Below are 25,711 nucleotides of genomic sequence, written 5' to 3' on the forward strand. Positions count from 1 at the left end.
TTCATACCTACACCTCTCGATGATGTGAGCATAACTCGTAGCTTAATCAATTTTCCCTTCCTGTCTGCGTCATCAATAATTTATTTGTCTACTTACCTGTCAATCTGTCTTAAATGCTAGCAAACTTTCTGAAAATCTAGTGCAATCAGGATCACCCCTACCCTAAATTTTTGGTTGAGGGCAAATTCAGAATTTGCCGAATGATAGCGACCAAAAATAGCATAAAATGTTTTTTTACGGGGAGAGGAGGACTATTATTCCAAGCAATTGTTTGCAATGTCCACAGTAGGGAGGGGGGGGGGCAACTAAACCCCCTTATCTTGTTGCGCCTATGCTTGCTCCTCCCTAACAGGAGTTCTGGTGCGCCCCGAGTACAGATAGTACAACCTCGTTTATCGGGATTAATTGGGACCAAAGGAAATCTTATCACGATAAAAATCATGTTTTGTAACAAAACAACACAGAATTTATTAGAAGACATAAAAAAATGTGTAATTTATTTTCTACATTCTTTCTGAACGAATAATTGATTCACTGTCTTCTGTTTCAAACACGTGTGACGTCTGAGTAAAGCACGGTCATGCATGTGCTTCATCACTGATAAATCAAAATAAAAAGCAAAGGTTAGGCGTACTTATAGCTCCATTCTTGCTACCTTAACGTAAAATTATTATCTATGTGAACATTAAAAATATATATATATATATTAAGGTCTACAACACAATTTTTCTTTATTACCTGGAGATCCAGATCACCGAGGTTTTACTCAGTATTTAATTTCACCGTGACGGTGATAAAGACGTTTAATAATGCGGAACCTGCCTAATGTCTAACACCTTTCTCTTTCATCCTGACAACCGGTTTCTTCCTTGCATACAAATGTGACACGCAGTTTATGTTCACCTGTGGTTGCGCCCTGTATTGGCAGCACTGGTATCAAATTTTACCTAAAACCCTTCTCTGGTCAAGCTCATCAGCATAACGAGATGGTTGCATATTACATCCGTTTCTTGAAAACTATGAATGATGCTGATGTCTTCCCGCCAGTACAAAAAAAAAAAAAAAAGCTTTGCGGTCACAAAAAAGGAGAGGGAAAAAAAAACATTTATTTTGACTAGAAAATCTAGAAAACGTTTATTCAGACTACACAAGACATTATCCACGCACCATTAGAAATTTTCCCAAGAATCTTGCCACAACCGCTTGTAAACACTTTTAATGTGTGACCTATATCACAAAATCAAACATATTTCCCTTAATCAATAAAACGAAACTTGCTCCACGTTCAACCCACTTTACTCCCCCCTTTTCGAAAATTGCAAAACCAGTTCTGCGTCGTTACTCCGAGAGCGGAAATATACTTGAAATAGCACTTTTCTTCCTTTTACTTTCTTCCTTTTTGTTTGCTTAATTGCTGATTTGTTTTCGAAGCGTCACTTTCTCACAAAACTGGTGATAAAACATCAAGAAACATTTCAGTCGACTCGACTATAGTTTTCGAAGCAGTTAAAGGGACCTTGGGCGGATGAAAATGATCAGTATTTGCAGCCCCGCCCTTGGACTTATATTCATAGTCTTTTCCGTCTTTTCTTTTCTTTTTTTTTTTTACTGCCAATGACGCATAAACGGAATTGCGACAGTGACGTTGCGGTTACTTAGACTGAACTACATCCCTCAGAAACAATCACGAATGTCAGTCGTGAGAATACATTTGCAAACGACAGTATGCGTTCCTTCGCCGCGACTTTGTTTTTGGCCCTTGTGGCCTACTGTAGTGGGAATTCTTATAAGATGGGCTCATGCCCTAGAGTAGTAGTAATGAAGTCTTTGGATTTTGACCAGGTAATTTTTTTTTGTTTTCTATCTTGTGAGTAAAATAGAGGAATTAAATATATTCACTAAAAATGATGATCTAACACACTTTCCTTAGGTCTGAATTTCTTCTTCTAAATTTAATATAATTTTTTCTTTGGTAAATATTTTTGCCGTCTCTTATACGAAACTAAATATTCTTGCCTTTTTTTTTATATATATATAGAAACTGAACTTCTTTATAGTTCTTTTGAATGTTATTATATGTTATTTTATTTTTCTTATAACTAAATGTTTTCATGGTCTCTGGGAGCAAAATTTATTCAATTTCTTTTTAGAAATTTACAGTGTCATTATCCTTTTCAGCTACTGAATATTCCATTATCTCACATGAGCCTATATACTAAATACAATCTATAACAAAAAAAATCGACGCACCAAGAAGCAATCATCCAATTGCTTTGAAATTTTGTATGCATGAGTGTTTTGACCAGATATGCAAATGATTAAAATTCGGTGTCCAGTAAATGAATAGTTTGATCTCCAGCGCATCGAAACTGCGCATCTAGCAGATGTATATAAGGAGCAGTTCTTCAACAGGTGTTAAAACTTTCGGTTTGATTGCGATTCAGATTACCTTTCAACAACTTAAAAATGCCTCGTCGCATGGTTCGTGCTCATTACGAGCAACAAGAGGTTGTATCATCGGATTGAAAGAGGCCGGTTGGTCAAATCGGAGAATTGCTCGTCATTTGAGTCGAAGTGATGCGGCGATTCGAATATGCTGGCAAGGATGGGTGGAAAACAGCAGAGTTCAGCGTCAGGATGGTAGCGGTCTACCTAGGGTCACAACAGATCGTGATAATTGTCCGATCAGCTGTCACAGCGCTTTCTTCATCTCTATGAACCATCAGACATTAAACTCAAACACCAGTGTCCATCATGACCATTTACAGACGGTTGGGATAACGAAATCTACGCTCGCGCCGACCGTTACGCCACCTGCCACTGACGCCTACACACTGTCGAGCCAGATTACAGTGGTGCATGACTCGATCAGGTTGGAATGGTGCCGACTGGGGACGTATAGTCTTTAGCGGCGAATGCCGCCTCCAACTGTGTCATGACGATCATCGAAGACGTGTTTGGAGACACCGAGGGCAGATGGGGGATCCTGGTTTCACTTTTGCACGCCACACGGCCCTCAACAAGGCATTATGGTCTGGGGTGCCATTTCCTTTGATAACTGGACCCCTTTGGTCGTAATTAGAGGTACACTTACTGCACAGTGGTACGTCGACGACATCCTAAGACCTGTTTTGCTGCCGTTCCTTTTGCAGTACCCTCGGCTGGTTTTCAGCAGGACAATGCCAGATTACATACGGCACGTGCTGCTATGAACTGTCTGCAAGCTTGTCAACATCTCTCGTGGCCTGCCAGATCACCAGATCTCTCTCCCATCGAGCATGTCTGGGATATGATGGGATGGCGATTGCATTTTGCAAGGAATGTTGATAACCTCGTCAGATGATTAGAGCAAATTTGGTCGGAAATACCGCAGGACACCCTCTAGGAGTTTTATTAATGTTTGCCACGCCGTGCTTTAGCTTGTATCCAGGCTAGAGGCGGGTCAATACCTTATTGAACTTGATACTGTAACTCTGACATAAATTATTCAATTATTCTGAGAATTTAATCATTTATTATTCTGTACATTCTCTTCCTATCCACCAATTTGCGTCTCAATCGGATCACTCCTTCTTGGTGTGTCGATTTTTTTGTTATAGAGTGTACTCCATCCTTTCGAAAAGTTAAAATCATCAATTATTTCTCCAAAACGAAATTTTCACGTTTCTGAAGCAGCAAAAACGTTTCTTTAAAAGAAAGCTTCTCTAGCAACTTTTTTTTTTTTTTGAATCAAATTTCTTCTCTTATTCTTTCTAAAAATTCAACTGCTTCCCAATTTGTGTTTAGAAACTCAATTTATTCACTTTCTCTTTTTATAATTAATCTTCTTCTGTCTCTTTTTAGAAACTAAATATTTTCTCATTGCCTTCATTAGCTAAATTAGTCATTTTTAATGACCCATGACATTATCTTCACTCAGTACATATTCCTTTTATAAGCTAAATTTGTCATCACTTCTTTAAAATACAATTTGGCCTATATTCTCAGGCTGACCTGGAAATAAGGAAAAACTACTACTTTAGTAGGGTTGTGGGCACTTGGAACAGCTTACCGGAAGAGGTGGTAACGAGCAAGCGGGCGGATAGCTTTAAGAGGGCCATTGATCTTCATTGGGGACTAATAAATTGACTAGGACCAGCCTAGCTGGGCCAAGAGCCTGTTGCTGGTCGTCACATTTGTATTTGTATTGGATTATATTCTTTGTGAATTTGTAATGGCAATTAGACAGAGCGTCTATCTTTCTCTTTCTCCCTTTAATTTAATGTCGCCGTTAACTCGTTTGGGAACGTTGACTTCTTCTTTTCCGTAATTAATCGTCAGTATTCTCTACCTCTCAGTTTTACAAATTAAAATTCTGCCATAATTTCTAAATAAAATGCCACATTGTTTGCAAGTGAGAATTCGTTCTATACTCACTTCCAAAAATTCAGCTAAAATCAGTTAATTCATCGCTCACTCTATCTCTGCAGTTACTTGCAGCTTCTTCATCAGTGACGGATTTACAGGTTTGGGGAATGCATTTTTGGGGTCCCATAGCCCCATAAATGGTGCAGGCTAGGGGTGTAACAGCAATAGAGGTCAGGTGGTAAAGCGTCTTGATATGAGAAAAGTAAAATGAAACTTATTTTTAAATGTAAAATTCACAAAACTTCAAGGGAGCCAGCTGTAAGATCTGGCGAAACTGTGGCTTGTAAAAAATGCTGGGTTTATGCGCGACCCTTTTGTCTATCCCAGGACCGCAGACAGCCAAGGCGGGCCCCTTGTCAGTTATGTCACCGGGCAAAAGAAGAAAAAAGAAAAGGAAAGGTGGAAAAGAAGAGAAAAAAAGGGTGGGAAAAGAAAAATAGGGGAAAAAAGAAAAAAAATCAAAACTGCTTACTAGAAAACAATTAACTCTATTTTAAGTGTCACAACAGTAAATACCAAAAGAGTGAATTTTACTTAATCTTTACATTTTCTCTTATTCGGAAAATCCCCCTCCTTTTCTTTTTCTTTATTTATTTATTTTTTTTTTGTATCAGAGTCGCCGCTTCCCCCCCTCCCCAAGGCCCAGGCCCCTAGTTTCCGACTAAGCTGACACAGCCTCTCCTCGGGCTTGGTCTGTCCCTCATAAAATAAGAGTTTGAGTAGCTGGTCGTATTCGGAACCCCTAATGTTGGCGATTTAGATTGACTTCCGGAAATTAACATTTTTCCTTCCGTATTTAATTTTTGGCAGCGAGTATATTTTTTGAACTAAACTCATTTTAGAAGATAATATTTTCCTTTTTCCATTAAAAAACTAAATTTCTTCGTTAACAGCCTAGTCCTGAAAAACTAAACCAGGTTGGAAAACTGAAAATGTTTTACCCTCCTTCTCTCTCTCTCTCTTTTTCTAAATCTTTATCACATCGCTTTCTTAATGAGGATATTTATTTTTTCACTCTTTTTTAGTAATAAAACTTACTTCTTTTGCAAAAAAAAAAAAAAAAAAAAACTTAATCATCCTTTAAAAGAAGTGTTCAGCTCTTTTTGACCAGCATCAACTTGTTTCAGAAACCAAACAGCCCGACTCGTGGAGTAACAGCAACGCATTTGACTCAGCACCAAAAAGTTTCGGGCTCAAGCTCTGGACCATATTGAGGTTCTTCAGCCATTAAAATCAAATAAATAAATGAATAAACAAATAAAATCTGAAAAAAAAAAATTGAATTTGACTGTCATAAATTTTTGAAGCATTCCTTCATTTATTTAGTTATTTAGATTTTTATTAAATGCTTTATATTTGATTACTCTGTTTCTAAAAGCTCTAATTTTACATAAATTTCAGTCATTTTTTTTCAACTTTTATTTAGACGATATATCATACAAAAAGAACTAATAAATCGCAATATTTAAAAAGTTCTACCGTAATACAGGAAGCAATCGCCAAAAAATAAAATCAGCAAGAAATTTGTGCAGTTATTACATAAAAAGTAAAACATAATGTTTAAAAATCATAACATTTAAGAAAAAACTTTTTTTTTTAAATAGACAAAAGAAAAATGCTAAATATATTTTCTTAATTCAAAGATGTAAAATTGAATTCATTTAGAATATGTTATTCATGTTCATTTCGTTAACTAAAACATAAATGCTTTTTTTTTTTGCATTACATTCTACTACAGTGCATTTTATTTAATACATATTAAAATTGTGCTCATTTCCTACTTCATTGATAATTTATTTCTTGATTCTTGATTCATGCATTGATTATAGTATAACTTTGAAAGTGTTCCTATTTATTAGTTTTCTTTTCGAATGATATTTAGCGTGAGTAAAAAATCTAAAAAGGTTAAGCCTGAAATTTGTGCACTTTAAGAAACATGGAGTTTTTAACTATAAAGCATGGAAATCCGAAAAGAGAATAACAAGTCTCAAAATAAAAATTAAAACGAAGTTTGACAACCTGGATAAATTCCTTGATTGGGAAAACAAATTTACCCGATTTTTTCCCCCATTTTAAAAACTATTTGCAGCTGAATTTAAAAAAAAAAATCAGATCGGCATCCAACTGGCGCTTTTTCACTACTTTTACTATGTTAATACGGAAGGAAATTTAAATTAGACTCGTTGTTTAACAACTCATATCATACTAACTATTTAAAAAATACAGGATTCATTAACAACCCACTATGGAAGTTTCACAAGAAGTTCATAATTAAAGAAGCATTTTGGCTCCAAACACGTACGAGGAAAGAAGTTTCTCGCCTCTACCGAAACTAGTGTACATACTTGACATAATTGCTACCAGCATCATTATTTCTCGAGGTTGCCAAAAATTAGCGAACAGATGATAAATTCACCAAGTGAGCCAGTTTTTACGACTAGGTGTAGCTTGAATATCACCACTTTGGAGCAACCCCACCCAAAGTCAAAAATATCAGTTTCAAGAACAGTGGTAACAAAAAGTTTCTTAATTATTTTCTGGCTCTATCGAACTTTTACGCCCGAGCCCAGAGAACTTTTAAACGTTTTAAGAGATTATTGTCTTACGCATTATTGTATGAATGTACTACATATGATTTTAAATAAATTTTAGTTTTACTTCAATCAAAAGTGACAGTAAGTACTGTTTAACCACGGATTGTATGGAATTGGCAAATATCCAGTTAAGACAAGTCTATCTGAATGAGGGGAAAAAGTAAATATTTGATGCCCGAGTTCCGCTCATTTGAATGAGACTCTGCTTAAGGCTAAAATACATCTGTAAAAGCTGACATCCCTAAAAACTAGTAGATGAGCCCATTTTCACCTGTAAACCGGATGTTTGCATTTCCATACAATCCGTGGTCAGACAGTTCTTATTTTAGCGTTTTTGCTGTTTTCTGGAATTACAGCCGAATTTTGCGTACCTAAGCGTTTAATGTCATTTGAGTCTGTGTACTAACCGCGTTTTAAGTCAGCATATCACTTCGTCATAGTTATTGCTGATGGAGCAGAGTTCGAATCAGGTTCGTCATTAAAGGGGTTCAGAGGGGTCAATTGCCCCCCTCCCCGATTTTGGGAACTAATGTATTTTCATCTGTGTGTGCTTGGTCTTGGCAGTTTTTCGGGAAAATTTGCATCGAGTACATACCCTTTGCCACCCCCTGGAAAATTTCGAAATGGCGAGCCTGGGCCGAATAACACTCATCAAGCCATTTGTTTGCTTTGACAGTATTCTTTCCCATTAAAAAAGCACGTTTAATCAACACACGAAATTCCTTTTCGTCCATTGCGTTTATAAACAAACAGAAACTGCTTCGGTAAAACCACTATAATTTTTAACCTAAAAGGTATATTGTCACGAAATTTTGACAAGTTTTTTTTTTTGAAGGCTACGACTACTATGTTAGGTGTAGGAAGGTTAAGCCATTTAGGAGGTGGCTTCATCTGTTTGTCAAGCCCGGGACTTATTAAATAATGAGTTAGTGCATCAGTTTATCAAATAACTAATAATCGCGGAATGGAGCAACAATTTTTTACGAATACTACAACGTTCTCTTAATTTGTTACAGAAAGTTTGAAAACATTTGTTGAATCGGGAAACAAACAACCTGAAATAATTCGAGCTGAACTAGACGCTTAGAAAGATGAATGACTTTTCTTCAAGTACAATTTTTATTGCGACATTGGCTCTAAAAGTTAGTTACATTTTATCAATCACATTCAAGTAAATATTTTTCAAACGACAGGCATTTTTGTAAATACTATTGTAGGTGAGATTTTAAAGAAACTACTGTAATACTAGTTAGCGGTAGATCACGCGCCAGCACGACCAACCACTGACCTACCAAAAGATTAGTCATCCGAAGTATATCGGTTACAGTGGTTGTGGATGACAGATTCACTTAGAATTGAATGAGGGGAAGGAGCACTTCATAAAATAGACAGGCCAACACATTTCCTTTTTATCGTATTAATTACTTTACGTTGATATTTTTCTGTTTTAATCGTTATATGTATTACTAGCATTCCCGTACCCATTGCTCGGATAATGGAATTAGCAGGGGTTAAAAGTGCTTGGTGCACCTAGTTTCGAAAATCCCCTATAATAATTACTTATTACCTATTACTTTTTCTAATTTGGGGAGGGTCCCGGGACCCCTGGACTCCTTACATATATGCCTTTGTCCTTAACCGATCTTTAACTGTTATTAACGATCCTTTTAAAGTATTGATTATCTTTGCAAACACAGGACATCCACATTTTATTGATATACCTATGTTTAAGCAAAAAGTTCTTTGTATACAACATTTTTAGTTTTTTTTTTCTGGTGCTAAAATTATTAAGCTGCTTGATGAACTGACTTTGGAGCAAGCTACATAACATTGGCTGTGTGAAAAAAAGTCTTCTCTTAAATCGGTCCCTGCTACTTTTAATGTCTGTCCTTGTGACTTATTAATTGTTATTGCAAAGCAACTTTAACAGGAAACTGCACTCTTCTAAATTCAAAAGGATAGTCCGCTTGTGATGATGTTCTTGAAAACTTCGTTTCTAGTTTTGAAAAAATGAAAGCAGTAGACAAAAACATTATGATTTGACTTGAGAAAAGCCTCGAAGAACCACGTGAGAAACAAAAACAATATCAAATTTATAGTTCGCTATCGACCAAAAGTTGAGATGAAGTACTGAATAATGATTTGAATGGAGGAAAGCCTTCGAAAATAAGGGATTTGAATTCAATGACAGGTTTTGAATCGCAGAAATTAAGAGGTTTTAATTAATTGCTCCCAAACTAATTGAGATTTCGAAAAATCCTTTCTTAGTGGTTACTTTCGTAATCATGCGGACATGCCTGCTAAATTTCAAATCTGAAGCTTCAGCGGTTTCGGCTGTGCGTTGATATATATATATATATATATATATATATATATATATATATATGTTATCTCAGGACATTGATTTTTATATATTAAGATTTACCATTGTTATTAAAGTTTATTTTATTTTACTACTGCTATTTACTTGCTACTAGGTGGATTCACCCCGAACATCTGCAATCTCGTGTCCCCTTTCGGGATAAAAAAAGACATAAATAGCAAAGAAAGATTTTACACAATTTCAGGAGCATAGGTGCCTGGTGCGCCAGAAAAAAGTGGGGGAGTTGGGGGGGGGGTAAAGGAGGTGCGGGGGAGGCTAGGAGAACGGGGCCCCAAAAGCTGACTTTTAAAATTAACCATTGGGCAGTTGAACTTCAACGTCATTATTGATTAAATGATCTTCTCTAAAAAAATCGAGACATGACTTCAAATATGTAGCTAGATGGCAACAGCAAACTCCCTCCTTTCAATTCAAAGCTCCAGTTTAATTTCCATTAAATAATAACATGAAAGAAATATAAACCACACCTATTCAGTCAGTTTTCCTTTCTTTAAACAAGTGAATTGATGAATTTTATCATTTTTCAATCGATCATTAATTTTGAGCTTAGAGAAGTGGAGGAGCAAAACTCCTTTACTTTTGAAAGTGAGGGTGCAGTTGCCCTCCTTTCCCCCTAACTATACGTTCACTTGTGAAATAGAAATTTAGGGTATTATTTGAGTGAAGTTTTTTCGTGATTACAATACTTCTTTTACTTTGCACCAGGAAGTTAGAAAAAATAGCGTAGTTATATATATAAGTGCTGTTGAAAAGTTCGTTGCAAAAAGCAAAATGTTCATTTTTATTCTTCAAGAACGTATTCTTTGAACGATTCGTCTATAATTTATCAATTCCTATTGCAATCAGATCTTGATTTGCATTGGAGCTCACGGTAGCTCAGCTCCTGCTCTCTAATTTATCAATTTCTCTCACAATCAGTTCCTAATTTGCATGGGAGCTCACGGTAGTTCAGCTCCGGCTCTCTGATTTATCAATTCCTGTTACAATCAGTTCCTAATTTTCATGGAAGCTCACGGTAGCCGAATTCCTGCTCTCTAATTTATCAATTCCTATTACAACAAGCTCTTAATTTGCATGGGAGCTCACGTTAACTCGGCGCCTGCATTTCTTTTTAACTCTATGTGAACTTTTACGCATCATACATTATTCAGGCTTTTTATGAAATATAATAAGTTCTGAAGGCTACAAAGCTGTTTTGCTTCTTTTGTTAGAAAATAAGCTCTGATTACAATGGGTGCTGTTTTCTGGCAGTTAGTTTGATTTAATAACACATTTCACCTGACGTTCAGTTTTGTTGCTATAATCTTATTGTATTTGTTGCTTCAGAATTTATTATCTTTTTACTGCACAGATTGCTTTTTATGCAGTTTTATTATGCATTTTAAAGTTATACTTAAAACTAGAAAAAGCTTGAAATTCTTCTTTAACGCATAGTAGCTTCATTTGGGTGGCTTCATTTCACACAGTGGCTTCAATTGAATCCACTTGTTCTCTCTTCACAAAAACAACACAGATTTAAAATCAAATAAATTACAACATGCAATTGACAAAAAATATCTACAGCTTCAATTTTAAAATTGCAGTTGGTTATACGAATAATTATTTTAGCTGTAGTAAAATCTCATTACAGCGGATACCAATACAACAAAGTTCATTTCAGTAAAATAAATGTATAGTCCCGTTTTAGTTGTCATTAAATTTCTTGAGTTCAACTACAGAGAAATCCCCGTTACAACGAACAAAAATTTACGGTCCCTTGAAGCCCATTGTAACGGGTTTCATCTGTACTATTTTTTAAACACCGATTGTCATTAAATTTCTTGACTTCAACTACAGAGAAATCCCCGTTACAACGAACAAAAACTTACGGTCCCTTGAAGCCCATTGTAACGGGTTTCATCTGTACTATTTTTTAAACACCGATTGTCATCAAATTTCTTGACTTCAACTACAGAGAAATCCCCGTTACAACGAACAAAAACTTACGGTCCCTTGAAGCCCATTGTAACGGGTTTCATCTGTACTATTTTTTAAATACATATTATCATTACTATATGTTCTCTTCCCAAAAATAATTTTCCTGTTCTTCGCTTAAAATTTTAAACAGTTTTTTAGTTGGATAATAAGATTTTTAAGAAAATAGAGCGAGCTTTGAAAGATATATCTTGTCCTTGAATGTTGGGAAATAACCTTGTAGCTTTAAATAAAGCTTTGTCAGTTCCTTTATTTGAGAACAGTCAAAATTTGCTCAAAGCAATCCACAATGACTAAACATGAAATATGTTTTCAGTTTCTTTTGAATTCTCAAAGTGACTTCCTGATTTATAGTTAAAATCATTTGCTGAATGGGGTTGTGTCCTTCAGTCAAAAGTAGTACTTTTTGTTACTGAAATTGATAGAATGAGCAAAAAAAAAAAAAAAAAAAAAAAAAACATGGACCCAGAAAATACTTTTATTTTCCCAACATTTATTTTTTAATTAATTATTTTAAATGTCTGATTTTTCAAACAAGGCGTGGTTTGGTTGACATAACAAATGATGCTCTTTGGCGCATCTTTCTATCGCGTTTCCACGTTATGATAATCATGAAGCGAATTAAAATTGCGCTCTACGCTTGCTATCCATCATATCATTGCCAATACATGTGAGTAAAGATGCGAATTAAATATTTTGTTCTGTGAATGGTAACAAGGAATGGCATTTCATCATTTGTGATGTCATCGGCAGAAGCATAAACAGGGGCCGTGGTAGCCCGATCGGTAGAGTGTCGGATTCGGGGCCGGAGGGTCCTGAGTTCGAACCTCGACGGTCGAAGACCCACCGTCATTATTAAAGGGGACCCGGCGACGTTAAATATGCTCGTGGTCTCAATGTCCTCCAAGTGAAACGATACCTCTGAGGGTGCTAGCACCAGGCAGCTATTAGCTCCTGGACTAGTTCTAAATTCTCATTAACTGTTCGATCCGGTGATGGTGCTGTCATCTATCGGTATATAAAATAATGGCGGCAAGGCACTTAGTATGCAGTCCTTGACATAAATACAGTTGTAGTCAGTTGTGACTCTGAATAGGAATAGGAATAGAAGCATAAACAATGAAAGCGCATCGATTTAAGTAATTTTTTAAAAATATTGAACTTAAACAAATTATTTAAAAAATGGTCAAATCCTATGTTTTTAAGCATGCTCTTTCAGAAAAAAAAATACTTTTAAAGTTTTGGAAACGGCCCCATTGTAAAATTCCAATATTTCTCTTTCATGCAGGAAGATAATGCAGTATTGTAAATTTTTCTCATAATGGGGTCGTTTCCAAAGTTTTAAAAGCATTTTTTCTGAAAGAGCATGCTTAAAAACATAGGATCTGACCATTTTTAAAGAATTTATTTAAGTTTAATATTTTTGAAAAATTACTTAAATCTCTGCGCTTTTATTGTTTACACTTCTGTCGTGTGACATCACAAATGATGAAATGCCATTCAATGTTGCCATTCACAGAACAAAATATTTAATTCGCATCTTTACTCACGTGTATTGGCAACGATATGGTTGATAGTAAGCGTAGAGCGCAATTTTAATTCGCTGCTTGATTATCATAACGTGGAACCGTGGTAGAAAGATGCGCCAAAATGCATCATTTGTGACATCATAAAGACTACGCCTTGTTTGAAAAATCGGACACTTAAAAAAAAATTAATTTAAAAAAACTGTTGGAAAATAAAAGTATTTTTTGGGTCCATGTAATTTTTTTGCTCATTCTATCCATTTCAGTGACTAAAAGTAGTACTTTTGACTGAAGGAAACCACCCCATTGCCTCCTTTAGTTGTATCTCATGTATTCCACTATCAGCTGTTCCATATTGGCAGTGTTTGTGATACAGATTCAACAGCTGAAACCTATTACTTATCACTCTTATTTTAAACTAGTGGTACCCGCACGACTTTGCCCGTAGTAGAAAATTAAAAAGTCTTTTGGTTCGCCTGTATGTTTACAAATAATGTATAGTGAATTTCTCGCCAATTGGCTTGCCCATGTCATGGTTCCACGTTATGATAACTTGATAATTTTTCTCGTCCATCTTATGATAATTTTCCTCGAGAAAATGTTCTTAAAATTGGAATAGAAAAAGAACAAAGTCGAATTTTCGAAAAATCGCTTCGAGGTGCACACCCCCATGCTACAAACTAATTTTGTACCAAATTTCATAAAAATCGGCCGAACGGTCTAGGCGCTATGCGCGTCACAGAGATCCAGATATCCAGACAGACAGAGAGACTTTCAGCTTTATTATTAGTAAAGATTTTCTTTTCGTGCCAGGTTTATATTATTGTCAGTTTTCAGTTTAAAAAATGCAAAATTCTTGAAAAGAATACTTATTAAATATTTAATAAATTATGATGCATCGTCTGACTTACGAGAAAAATTGAAATTATGTTTTATGTCAAAAAGAGAAACGGCTAATTACCAAACTTGGTTTTCGTAAAGATACATATCTAGGAAGATATAAGGGATTGCCTGATTTTAGTTAGATCACGAAAAAGAACATTAGGTGTGAAGCTTTCATGAATAGAAACACTCCTCATAATTTTCTCTCCAAATTATTATTATTATCATTATTATAATAATTATTATTGCTATCAGAGGTAGCGATTGAGATTGAAAAGTGGGGGTGGGAGGATGCAAAAAAATCAATAACTAGAAGCCGTATAGGATTTTTAGCGGCAGCAAACAAATGAAAGGAAAAAAAGAGAAAAATAAGATACAAAATTTTGCCAAGGCTGGTATTGAGAGCAAATGAGTGGTGATTGATTCAAACCTAACAGCTTAACTCACATTTTTCTTAAGATTATGATGTGAATTATATAACAATACCTTTCCCCCAAGAAGCACTTAAACATATATTGAAGTTGCATTATTTACCCGAAAGTATTTTGAGGTCTCACAAATACTTGGTAATAACTTCATTAAGCAATTAAGCCAGTATGTGTTGTTTAAGTAAAACAATTGATTTACTAATATCTAAACAATGAATACATAAACCAAAAGTTACTGCTCGTGCTAAACAATGTTTGGTAGTCAGATATGCAAAGTAAAACAAATAATTATGAAGGTAAAAGTAGAAGTGTCAAAATAAAAATTTTGACACTTCTACTTTTTTTTTTAAATTCCCAGTTTTGGTTTCTAAATTGGAAACTAAATAAATAAACCATAAAAAGTTGGGGAATCGCCGCAATGGATTATTATTATTGTTATTATTATTTCAGAAAAGACATTCCCTTTGTGGCTTAATATTGTTATTAAATTGTTATTAGTATTATTATTATTATTTCAGAAAAGAAATTTCTTTTCGCTCAACATTGTTATTATTATTATTATTATTATTATTATTATTATTATTATTATTGTTGTTTCAGAAAATAAATTTCCTTTGTCACTTAACATTGTAATTGTTATTAGTATTATTTCAGAAAAGGAATTTCCTTTGTCGTTTATCATTGTTATTAAATTGTTATTGTTATTATTGTCATTATTATTATTATTATTATTCCAGAAAAGAAATTTCTTTTGTCGCTTAACATTGTTATTAATATTATTCTTATTATTAACTTCGACTCCCGACTCCGAATCCTTTACCTCAATATCGGTCCGACTCTGATTCCGCTGTTCTAATATTTATAGTACTCGGGCTTGGTTTTTCGGATGTACTATAAATCACAACACAACAATTACTAAGGACCGGACATTTTGTTATTTATTCAATTAGTTTTTTGGTGTAAAGAAGGGATTAATCAAATATTCTTCAGAAAATTGAACTTGCTTTGAATTAATCATTGCAGAAATATTTTATTGCCGTCTACGAATTTCTTGTTTACTTGAACCTCGAATATGAATTTTAATTTCAAAAATATTCACGAAGTATAAAAGCAGTTAAAAATATTTCCAGTACAGTAACTTCTGAATGACCAAACAATCCCTTTTTTTCTAATTATAATTGTTTCGTATTTCAGTTCACAGGAAACTGGTATGTCGTTCAAAGGTTCAACCCAATGGCCACTTGCACTAAAATCTCCATTGAAAAAGATGCAGAAGATCAGGTCATGGTTAATGAAACCAGTCGACCTTTTGGGCTAAATTTCGGGTATGATTGTTTTTAGTTACTGTTATATATTTAGCTGTTTATGAATATCAAAATGGTGAAATCAAGGTAACAATAAGGGGAAAAGGCTGATTCTTGTTTTTAAAAGTCTAATAACATTTTAGGAGTTACGTGGACAACTGTGTGCACAACACAAATAATTGTCTTTGATCGACTTTTAAACATAATAATAATGTAAACCTTTGGTTATAATGATTATCTTTAGTTCGACTGTGCTATTTAAAAGTTTTGATGCAATTAGATGTAAATTTTGAATGAAAAAATGCACACGTGATCTAGAGTTATAAGAAATTACTTATTCAATCCAGAGAAATATAGGTGGTCCGAAAAAATCTTATTTGTGTATGAAACCCTAGAGATATCGCAAGGTAGGAAAATGGCGACGTACGACGCATCAGCTTCGGTGCAAATTTGAGTGTGCTCCAAAAAACAATGGGCTGCTGCAATGCAAGGAGTTAAAATTCAAACTATTCGCATTTCAGGTGGAACTTGCTTTGAAAAGACCAACAAACGCTTGCATAGATTGTCTTCATGAGGAAGCGTCTGCAGTTCCAAATCTGTACATAACTCCGCTGCGGGAAGAGCTCACATTGTCAATCTCTAGAAAATTGTACAAAGTATTTTCAGGGAAAATTTTTCTTCGTATATAGCCCGCTTTCTTCTTTCTTAAAAAAAAAAAAAATACAGTAGATAATATTTTATATGCTTTTTGTTCAATTAATTCACTTACTCAATAAATTCTGTAAAAGATGTTTCTTTACGAGTGTAGTATTCACCCAGAAAAAACAACATGCTGGCGCTAAAGTCACCTTAATATCTTTTTGATGCGAAAGTGTTAATACACACAAAAGGAAGATGATGTCATGAGCTCATTTCTAACATTTCACGATATTTAACTTTTTCAAGTTTGTTACTGTATAAAAACATTACAAAATTTTATTTGTATAACATCACCCTAAAGGTAATCATAAGAGAATTACACAACGGTTAAAAGCAATGGCTATTTTCATATGCATATGTTTTGCAACAAAGCAATGTCTTGGCGATACAAAAAATAGGCAGATGAGAATAGAAATCTTTACTAATAGTAATAAAGCTGAAAGTCTGTCTGGATATCTATCAGGATCTCTGTGACGCGCATAGCGCCTAGACCGTTCGGCCGATTTCGTGAACTTTGGTACAAAATTAGTTTGTAGCATGAGGGTGTCACCTCGAAGGGATTTTGTGAAAATTCGATTTTTTTTTCTTTTCTATTCCAATTTTAAGAAAATTTTACCGAGCAATAATCACAACATGGACGAATAAATTACAGAATTATCATAATGTAAAACCGTAATATGGGCAAGCAAATGAATACAGCAAATTGGCGAGAAATTCATCATCCATTGTTTGTAACTATACAGGCGAACCAAATGACCTTTTAATTTTCTACTACGGGCAAAGCCGTGCGGGTACCACTAATAACTCATAAAATTTACGGATTTTGCTTACAGCTTGTTCTTACACACAAATGTCATGTTTCGAAACAAAACTTCATTTACCATTTACAGGCTGAAAGTTCCTCATATCTGGTTCAAATCGGGGGAAGTTTCTAGTTGCTACTTTGGATTTGAAAAGCAATTATGTAATGTCTCCTATTTTTGCGTATACAGTCAAGACCGCTTATTAGAATATCGGTTAAAAGAATATCTCGCTTAATGTAATACATTTTCAATGTACCAAACCATTGTTGTCTATTATTTTAATCCCGTTTAATGGAATATTCAGCTTACTAGAATAATTTTTCGAAAAAAAAAAAAAAAATGGAAAATTGGCTATTCCATTAAGCGGGCACGACTATAATTGTAGAGCATACTTCAATTTTTACAAATGTAAAAGTTTCAAATTAACTTATAATTAAATTATTGTTAGTAGATTTCAGAAATGTGGCACGGAATCGCGGAAAAAAAACGGACGCTGGCGTAGGCGATAGCTTAAAAAAAAATCAGTAACACTAGCATCTATAGCTAAACAACGATAGCAAGTGCATGAAAAAGTTAAACAAGGATTGCTCATCATTGGAAACGGATTAACCACATACTCGAGCAAGTTGTCCGATGTAGACTAACTGAAACCGATGAAGCTAGGCTACACTAAAAACGCATGTGAGAAGAAAAGGGAATTGTTTCGAACAAAACTGGTCTGGTCACTTGTTTACGTGTGCAAGTAGTGTAGATATAAAAATCATCAAGTAGAGTGGATCAAAAAATCATGTTTCGATGACCTTGGATGGATTTATGTTATTGGAAGGGAAAGAGAAGAAAGAAATATAATTGTCTGAAAATTGATTTTTTAACACGCTTTTATTAGCTTCACCTGTATGTATGTATGTATGCATGTATGTATGTATGTATCTTGTAACGGAATCTTGCAGCTCAAATTTCGCCCACTTCCTGCGATCGGATTCTTTTGAAATTTGGCACGCGACCTCAGACCCGATGACAATGCAATATTCTATAATCAGATTAATTAATTAACTCTTTTAATTGTTAATTTCCTCCAATTTTAATCAATATTTTGGCATAAATACAACAATAAGAAAAAGCAAAAATTTAAAAAAATACATTAAAAAATACTCGCAAAAATTATTTAAAAATATCTACAAAAACCTTTAATTTTTCTGCATCAGACAAAATTTGTTCCAATGTTCCAAGGTAATTAGAACATGAAATATAATTGTTTTTAACTAATTTCATGCCAAAATTTAGGTGAACCTTCAATTGGAAATTCATTGCTGATCAGATCATTGTTGAACAAAACTTTTATTCAAATGCATCTCAAATTTTCAAAGTAATGAAGATATGATTTCCGCACACATACATCGATGACTGAGATTGATTAGCTTTTTTTGGGTAAATTTTATGAATATAAAAGATTTTGAACAATGTTGAAATGAATATTTTTTCGTAAAACAAGTTAAACTAAAAAGAAGAAAATAAAATAATAGTTTAAAAAAAACTAAAAAAACACGCGTTCGTAGCAAAATGAACTAAAAAGTGAAAAATAATCTTTGGATGATAGTAGTTGACCAATCACTTAATTTTAATGAAATATAAAAAAGCGTGGGGGGCTTCTTATCAGTTGTCTTGAATTTCTTCCATTTGTTGTCCAAGCAAAAATGTAAATAGACAGCACCCCACGCTTTTTTGTATTACATTAAAATTTTAAGTGATTGGTCAACTACTATCATCCAAAGATTATTTTTCACTTTTTAGTTCATTTTGCTACGAAAGCGTGTTTTTTTAGTTTTTTTAAACTATTATTTTATTTACTTATTAAGTTAAAATGGGCGCATTCATATACATTCAGTAAATAATCGCCGAAAGAAACTTTTTTTTTCTTGAAAATGTAAATGACAGCGGATGGTCTGCACTACGGATAAAGCGCTAGATGCTCGAGAATTTACTGTATATATGCAAAAAGTGGAAACTGCCATAAATTATACTGACGCTGAAATTTCAAAAGTCTAGATCGTTATTTTGAAATCCGAGTCTGGTGAGATACAAACTTTAGGGTGTTAAATATCGCCCAAAGGCCGTAATCGTGTTCATACTCGATCATTAATTCTTACTTAATTTTTATTACAGATATCATACACAGTACTTGAAACCTAGAAAGTTAAATTTTCTGAGAAATGATACACAAAGCATTTTTAGACTGGAGAGGAATTTAGGTATGTATATTTCTAAAATATTATTGTTCTCCATTAGTTAGTAATTGTACTAAATATTTATTTCAATAATTGAACAGACCATGTTTCACTGTGATGAACAAAAAGATAGTTAAAAAAAGGGAAAGAGGGATATATATATGTATTGCAGCTCTTTTAAACTATAGTAAAATCACTTAATTAAAATGTCACTTAAATACTTTATACTTAATTCTTTATATCAATCGTCATCAAACATAACACAAATCCACACACAAAACATGCAAATAATAATTTAGAGCAAAGCACAAAATTTATTCGAACATTATTCCAATTATGTGTTTTAGTTAATAAACTTGCAAATAAGTTGCCTCGGAAGCCTCCCAAAATTTGAAAAACACAGAATGACTAACTGAACGTCTTTCTTTGTTCTTGAACACATCAAGCTAAGGGTGTGCAGTGCACCCTGGAATAAACTATTACCTTCAAATAATTTCGCCTATAATTATTTAAAAATTATTATTTCAACCGTTCTAATTTCCATATGCGTCAGTGAGAAGCAAAGGGATGTAAGTGGAGTTTTTCCTGTTTCGAGTAAAACGCGTTTAAAGTTCAGATTCTAGGTAGGTTTTCATTGAATCCCCCCCCCTTCCCCCCAAATCATGTTATATAGCAACATCCACTAGAGCTACTAATACCATCTCTTACCCTAAAACAGAGAAAGTTTATCTTTTCATTTGTACTGATTATATCCAAATTTTTAGTTTTGGCCTTTACATCACTTTGCTTCTCACTGCCTCATACACATTTCGAATTAATATCATACGGGATAGTTTCTTTACGGGCTTTCAAAATATACCAAACGCGAAACAATACAGTAGTTTATTCATATTTTTTACGCAATTTTACGCAATATTACGAAAAGAGCTTTTTTACGCAATTTCATAGCTTTATGAAATTTCGAACACTGGAACATTTTAAACTCATTTTCATGCATTGTCATCCGATTCTGAACTTCGTTCAAGATTTCAAGTCTCTAGCTCATCGTGAAGTTAGTTGAAAATCAATCACAAAATTCAACCACAAAACCAAACCAAGTAAGTTAATAAGAATGTGGTCAAAGAAAGGAAAATGGACAAAGGTTAAAAATTTTCACACTATAAAAAGTCAGAAGAAACTTATCCCAGCGTTTACGAAAATACTGACCGTATGAACCCATGTGAATTAGACAGACACACTTACTATTTTATTATTATTAGTAAAAATAAAGAATTTTAGAATAATGCAGTACCACTTAATTTTCCTATAGTTCACTTCACGCTGAGTACGTTCGGCGTAGTCAACACAGACTACGAAAGTTTCGCAGTCATCTGGGGATGTGACCCAGTTCTCTTCGGGAGCATCCAGAACATAGACGTCTGGTCACGAGAGCCTAAAGTCAACTCAGAGTTCCTCACCAAAGTTAGAGACATCATCAAAGACATGAAAGTGGATTTCCATCCCTTGGATAATGTCGACCAATCCAGATGCGAGTCCAGCTCTTCAGAAACGGAAAATGCGGACCGAAACACCAACAACATTGTCGCAGATGCACCTTAGATGTACCAAAAGTGTGGTACTTAGAGATGCATTTATATGTATTGTGGAGATACTGATTCTGTAATCGTACTGCAGCAGAGCTGTTAAACAACTATTAAACGAGCTGATGTGTGCATCACATGACTTCCTTTAACTCCAATTTAATGTCATTTCCCCATTATTGGCATTTTTAATGTGATTCAATAGTTTAATCTCTAAATATCACCAACAGGGACCAAATTGAAACCAGATTTTTTAAAAAAAATTTAAAATCGCCAAATTTGCCTCCAAATTGGCGAAAAAACTTGGCGATCAAAATGCTGGTGATATATCGCCTAGTGTCCGCCAAATTATAACACCACTTGAGTTTACATCGAAATTAACACTGATTTCCCCCCCAAAAGGGGCAAAAGACCCCTTTAGAATCACCCGAATGCAACCAAAAGGAGAAGTGCACAACTAGACTCCACTAGGAGTCTACGTACCAAATTTCAACTTTCTAGGACATACCGTTCTTGAGTTATGCGACATACATACGCACATACAGACGTCACGAAAAAACTCGTAATTAACTCGGGAATCGTCAAAATGGATATTTCGCGTGTCTATACGTTCTTAGGCACCACGTGTGGTCGAGTCGAAAAAAAAATTCAACATTCATTCGGAGTTGAGTAAAATAGAAATTAAGGTCGATTTTTGAGTGAAAATTTTTTTGCGAATACAATACTTCCTTTTTTGTAAAAGGAAGTATACTTTGCTGAATATACTATGCTATATATCTCAGCTGAATGGTAAAAAGCGGGATCACTTAGACAAGTAGAGCTCTCTCCAGTTACACATAAATTGGTGTTCCCGACATGGTTTCATACCAATCTTATTTCAATCATAAGAGTGGGAACGTTATGCATATATTAGAGATATTAACACAATGAAAACATCAAAGCCGGTAACTACTTTTTAAAAATGTTTCAAAACATAAAGTTTTAAAAAAAAATCCCCTTTTAAGTACTAATTAGTCACTTTTCTGTCTTAAAAGAAGTAACTTATCATAAGGATCACAAAATCGAATGTGGAAATATTTTGCCCACTTAAGCATAATTTACTGTTTTAACATATTTTTGTTTGAATTATTACTACCACCAAAAGAAGCAAATTTTGTGTTTAGTGGAATAAAAATTATGCAAAGGACGAATTAGCTGAAAAATGAGAAAAACAGAAGATTTTGCCTTTCGACCAGAAGCTTAGTGAATAAAACAGAAGTCTTCTGTCAAAAACGGAAGGGTTGGCAGGTATGCTAAGGTAAAAACCATGGTTTTTACTGTCCTGTCCAAAATTTTATTTTTAGTGAAATTGTATTTTATGAGAAAATATCAATAACAGAGTAAAATATGATAAAGTATTATTTTATATCAAAAATTTATTAAATGGGAACACATAGTATGTATATTTAAAACACATAAAACGACAGTTGATTTTAATCTGGTCACACATTAGTTGCAATTCATTCAAGTTTCCATTAGTGCGCATTATATTTTACTAGCTTACTACCCGGCGTTGCCCGGGTGTTTTTCAATGCAACATATCTTTTGGATAATCAAATGAATGAATTCGACCTAAATGAGAGTAGAAAATTACATTCACATCGCTTTCTAGGCTCAAATCTTCAAAATACTTTAAATAACACAGAAAATCAAGCATTTGCCGAAAAAGTAACATCAACTTAAAGCAAAAAAGTATGAGGAATATTGTTTGGGCTCTGTAGTGTCCACTGGTACGTTGTCTGAGGTTAAATCAAACGGGCGGTACATACTCGTAAATTGTCTTAATGCAAAGACAAATGATTATCTTTTGCTCATCTTGTGGGACAACCTTTTACGTGATGCTTCGAAAGAAAAGCGTTGTGCCGCCTTTGTAGGTATTACTTTCCCCAAGACTTTTAAAAAATGCAACAGTACTTCACGTACGTTTTATTCGGAAATAAATCATTGAATGTTTCCTAAGAAAGAGTATTGAGCTTAACAAAAAAAAAAAGTCAATGCCTATTATCAGGCACAAATATATACAAAATAGTCTTCTTGGACACAGTTACAATATTTTCAGATTATTTTAAAATCATTCTCAATGTCCAAAAGCTAAACAGACAGTATACCGATCAGAAAATAAAGAATTCATTCTGTGTTGTTAACAGACGATAACACTCCCTTTTACGGATTTTTTGTGGTATTTTTCGAATGAAAGTCTCAAGTGATAGATTATTTTGTATGTTTTCAGGCAAGCACATTTCGCAGAAAAAGTTTGCTTACTATAAAACTTACTATAAACTTTACAAAATGTGTCTGCTCGCTCTTTCCATGGTGATTTAGTGCCATGCCATAGAGTAAAATTGGATAAGTGTAACTTGCCTAAAAAGAAGCACGTCAGCTACATTTTATTCTTATATTGACGTCAAATTTCTATTTTCGTAGGTAAAAATGATAGTTAGACAGTAATATTAATGTATTGTAACGATTTGAAATTTGTCAAGATTTAGGTTCTAGTTCAAATTTTTAAAACCTAATACTTGCCGTAAATGTTATACATGATATCTCACACTGATGCAGGTAGAGAGAGCACGTATTTAAGTTTTGTTGCTTTAGACAGAGTATTCCTTAGAGAACACCAAAAATTTAATTTATAGAGAGACAGTGTTCGTGATAGGTGTGAATGGGTCCACTGACTACATTACACTTATTATTTTAAGCTATGTAAAACAATAAAAATGGAAGTAGGGGGACGTGAACTTATTGGACAAACTATTTTAAAACCGTTAATTAAACTGCGTGATAGAGAAAGAAGTAGGAGTACGCATTTTGGTCACTATTCGTGTCAGATTTTTTTTATAATTATTTGCAGGCCATGAAATTAAAAAAAACTCTTGTTTGTATTAAACATGGACAAATCTTTTGCTTATATTTTACAGATGCTTGTTGCATATTTTGTTTCCCTTATCCACAGCTTAAAAGCAAACGAAATGTATTTCTCGTTTTGAAACGTAGTCTAAAAATTTAAAACTTAAATGATTCAAGTTTTTCTGATCCAAAAATTTAACTCAAAACTTTCTCCTAAGTATAGTACTTAGTTCCCCTCCCAGCAGCAAGAAGTATTGCATTTGTGAGTGAAACCAACCGAGCAAGTAACATAAAGCTATCTATATCCAAAAAATAGTTACATCTGAAAAGCATTTACAGCATTAATCGACTGCTCTTATAAGTTGTTGTTCGTGATAGAAAACGGAAGTCTCACTGAAGATTGCAATCTCTTGAAGTTTGAAAAAGGTCCATTATGGTTACAAGTGAGATAACAAAGCGTTTCACCTTATCCCTATACTGTTAAAGGGAATTTAAGCTATTACCCTGATAACTTTCCATTCATATCTCACAGCACTTCTTCAATGACGGTTGAAATGTTTAGTGGTAGCTACAAACTCCCAAAATTTTTCGATTGTTTACAATAGCAGCTATCGAACTGAGCTTTGTAATTGGGAATGTAGCTTTGCTCAGTTTATTTCATGATGCAGAAAAAAACTTCATATTGTGGCGCAATGTTTCATCATGCCTTTTTCAATAGTAATCTGTGTCAAAAGTTGCATCATACCCGCTAACAGATTTAAAATTATTGCTAGTTGGAGAAGATGCTTCATCAGGTGTATTACGTGATGTGTATTACGTCAGGTGATGTGTATTACGTCAGATTACGTCAGGTGTATTACGTTTACGACCTAAATCGAGCGTTTAGGTAATATAAAATTCCAAACGAAGAAATTTGTTTATGTAAAACACGTAGCAATTTTTTGCAGTTTAAAACAGTTTAAATTTAAATTAATATTTACTTGCATTTTTTCCAAATTTAAAACTCCAACTCTATCAAACTCTATGAATTCTGCCAAATTATATTTCCGTGTGATTTTGCAGATAAAGAAGGTGCACAACCTTCAATTTTAGCATACAATGGCAATCCTAGTATGGTAGTTATGTGCATGTAAGAAACGTCATGACCATCCACCCTCCCCCTTGAAAAAACAAATTCTAGATACGCTACTGCGCACAAATATGATTATTTTGCAATTTATTTGAGAAATTAGTATTTTTTACCCCTGTTCTTTGTTAGCCTTCAGCGAGTAAACTTACATTCAGTAAATTACCGCCCATTAGCCAGGGCTAAAGCAGAAATACATGAAATATTCCGCCAGCTCACCGAATTATGTAAAGATCCGACGTAAACCATGGAATAATATAAAGAACATATGCATATTGGTTTTAAGGACCATCCAACATTAAATTGTTGAAGCTTGTAAATTGATAATGAATAAATTATTGATACCGAAATAATTTTGGTGTTTTCTGAGCTGTTCATGTGGAAAATACTGATCTATAATTTCGTTTTACCATTATTGCTATGGAATTACCAAAGCAAGTAGAACCGTCGAAGGTCAAAATGCATTCCTGCTTTGCAGGATGCTATTCCAACAACGCTTTACCGCAGCATTTCTTTTCCGTTCGGCTTTCTTGCCACACATGCTTTACGCTTGTCGCTAATCGCCTTAACTGCCCCTGTTAAGTATACTTTTTGAGTTGATTGCATTTAAAATATCTTCTGGTGGTTATATGCTGCTGAGCATTTTCATTTGCTTTGAACCAATTTTCACAAACTTAACGATTACAGTTAATCTTTGAAGAGACTTGATTTAGGGTATCTTTTACAGGCTTTTCATTCAGACCAAACTCATAACAATATGAAAATTCGTTATGTCGAAAACAGCCCTTTTATGCTTAAAAATATAAACTTTAACCTCTTTGGATCATTTTTAAATTCTAAAAACCAGCCTATATGAATTCTTGAGCAATAATTTACCTCTGTGCCAAATTTGGA

At 34.1% G+C, this 25,711-nt stretch overlaps 1 protein-coding gene across 1 annotated transcript; it reads left to right on the forward strand.

Annotated features, from left to right (window-relative positions):
• The first annotated feature begins 1,594 nt into the window (after positions 1-1,594).
• On the forward strand, positions 1,595-20,968 carry LOC129217295 (apolipoprotein D-like). Its single transcript, XM_054851570.1, has 4 exons — positions 1,595-1,842; positions 15,389-15,519; positions 19,164-19,249; positions 20,535-20,968. Exons 1-4 carry the CDS (start codon positions 1,726-1,728, stop codon positions 20,822-20,824), a joined length of 624 nt encoding a protein of 207 aa, XP_054707545.1. The 5' UTR covers positions 1,595-1,725; the 3' UTR covers positions 20,825-20,968.
• The last annotated feature ends 4,743 nt before the right edge of the window (positions 20,969-25,711 follow it).

Source organism: Uloborus diversus, chromosome 2 (genome assembly GCF_026930045.1).
Source record: "Uloborus diversus isolate 005 chromosome 2, Udiv.v.3.1, whole genome shotgun sequence".
Taxonomy (NCBI): Eukaryota; Metazoa; Arthropoda; class Arachnida; order Araneae; family Uloboridae; genus Uloborus; species Uloborus diversus.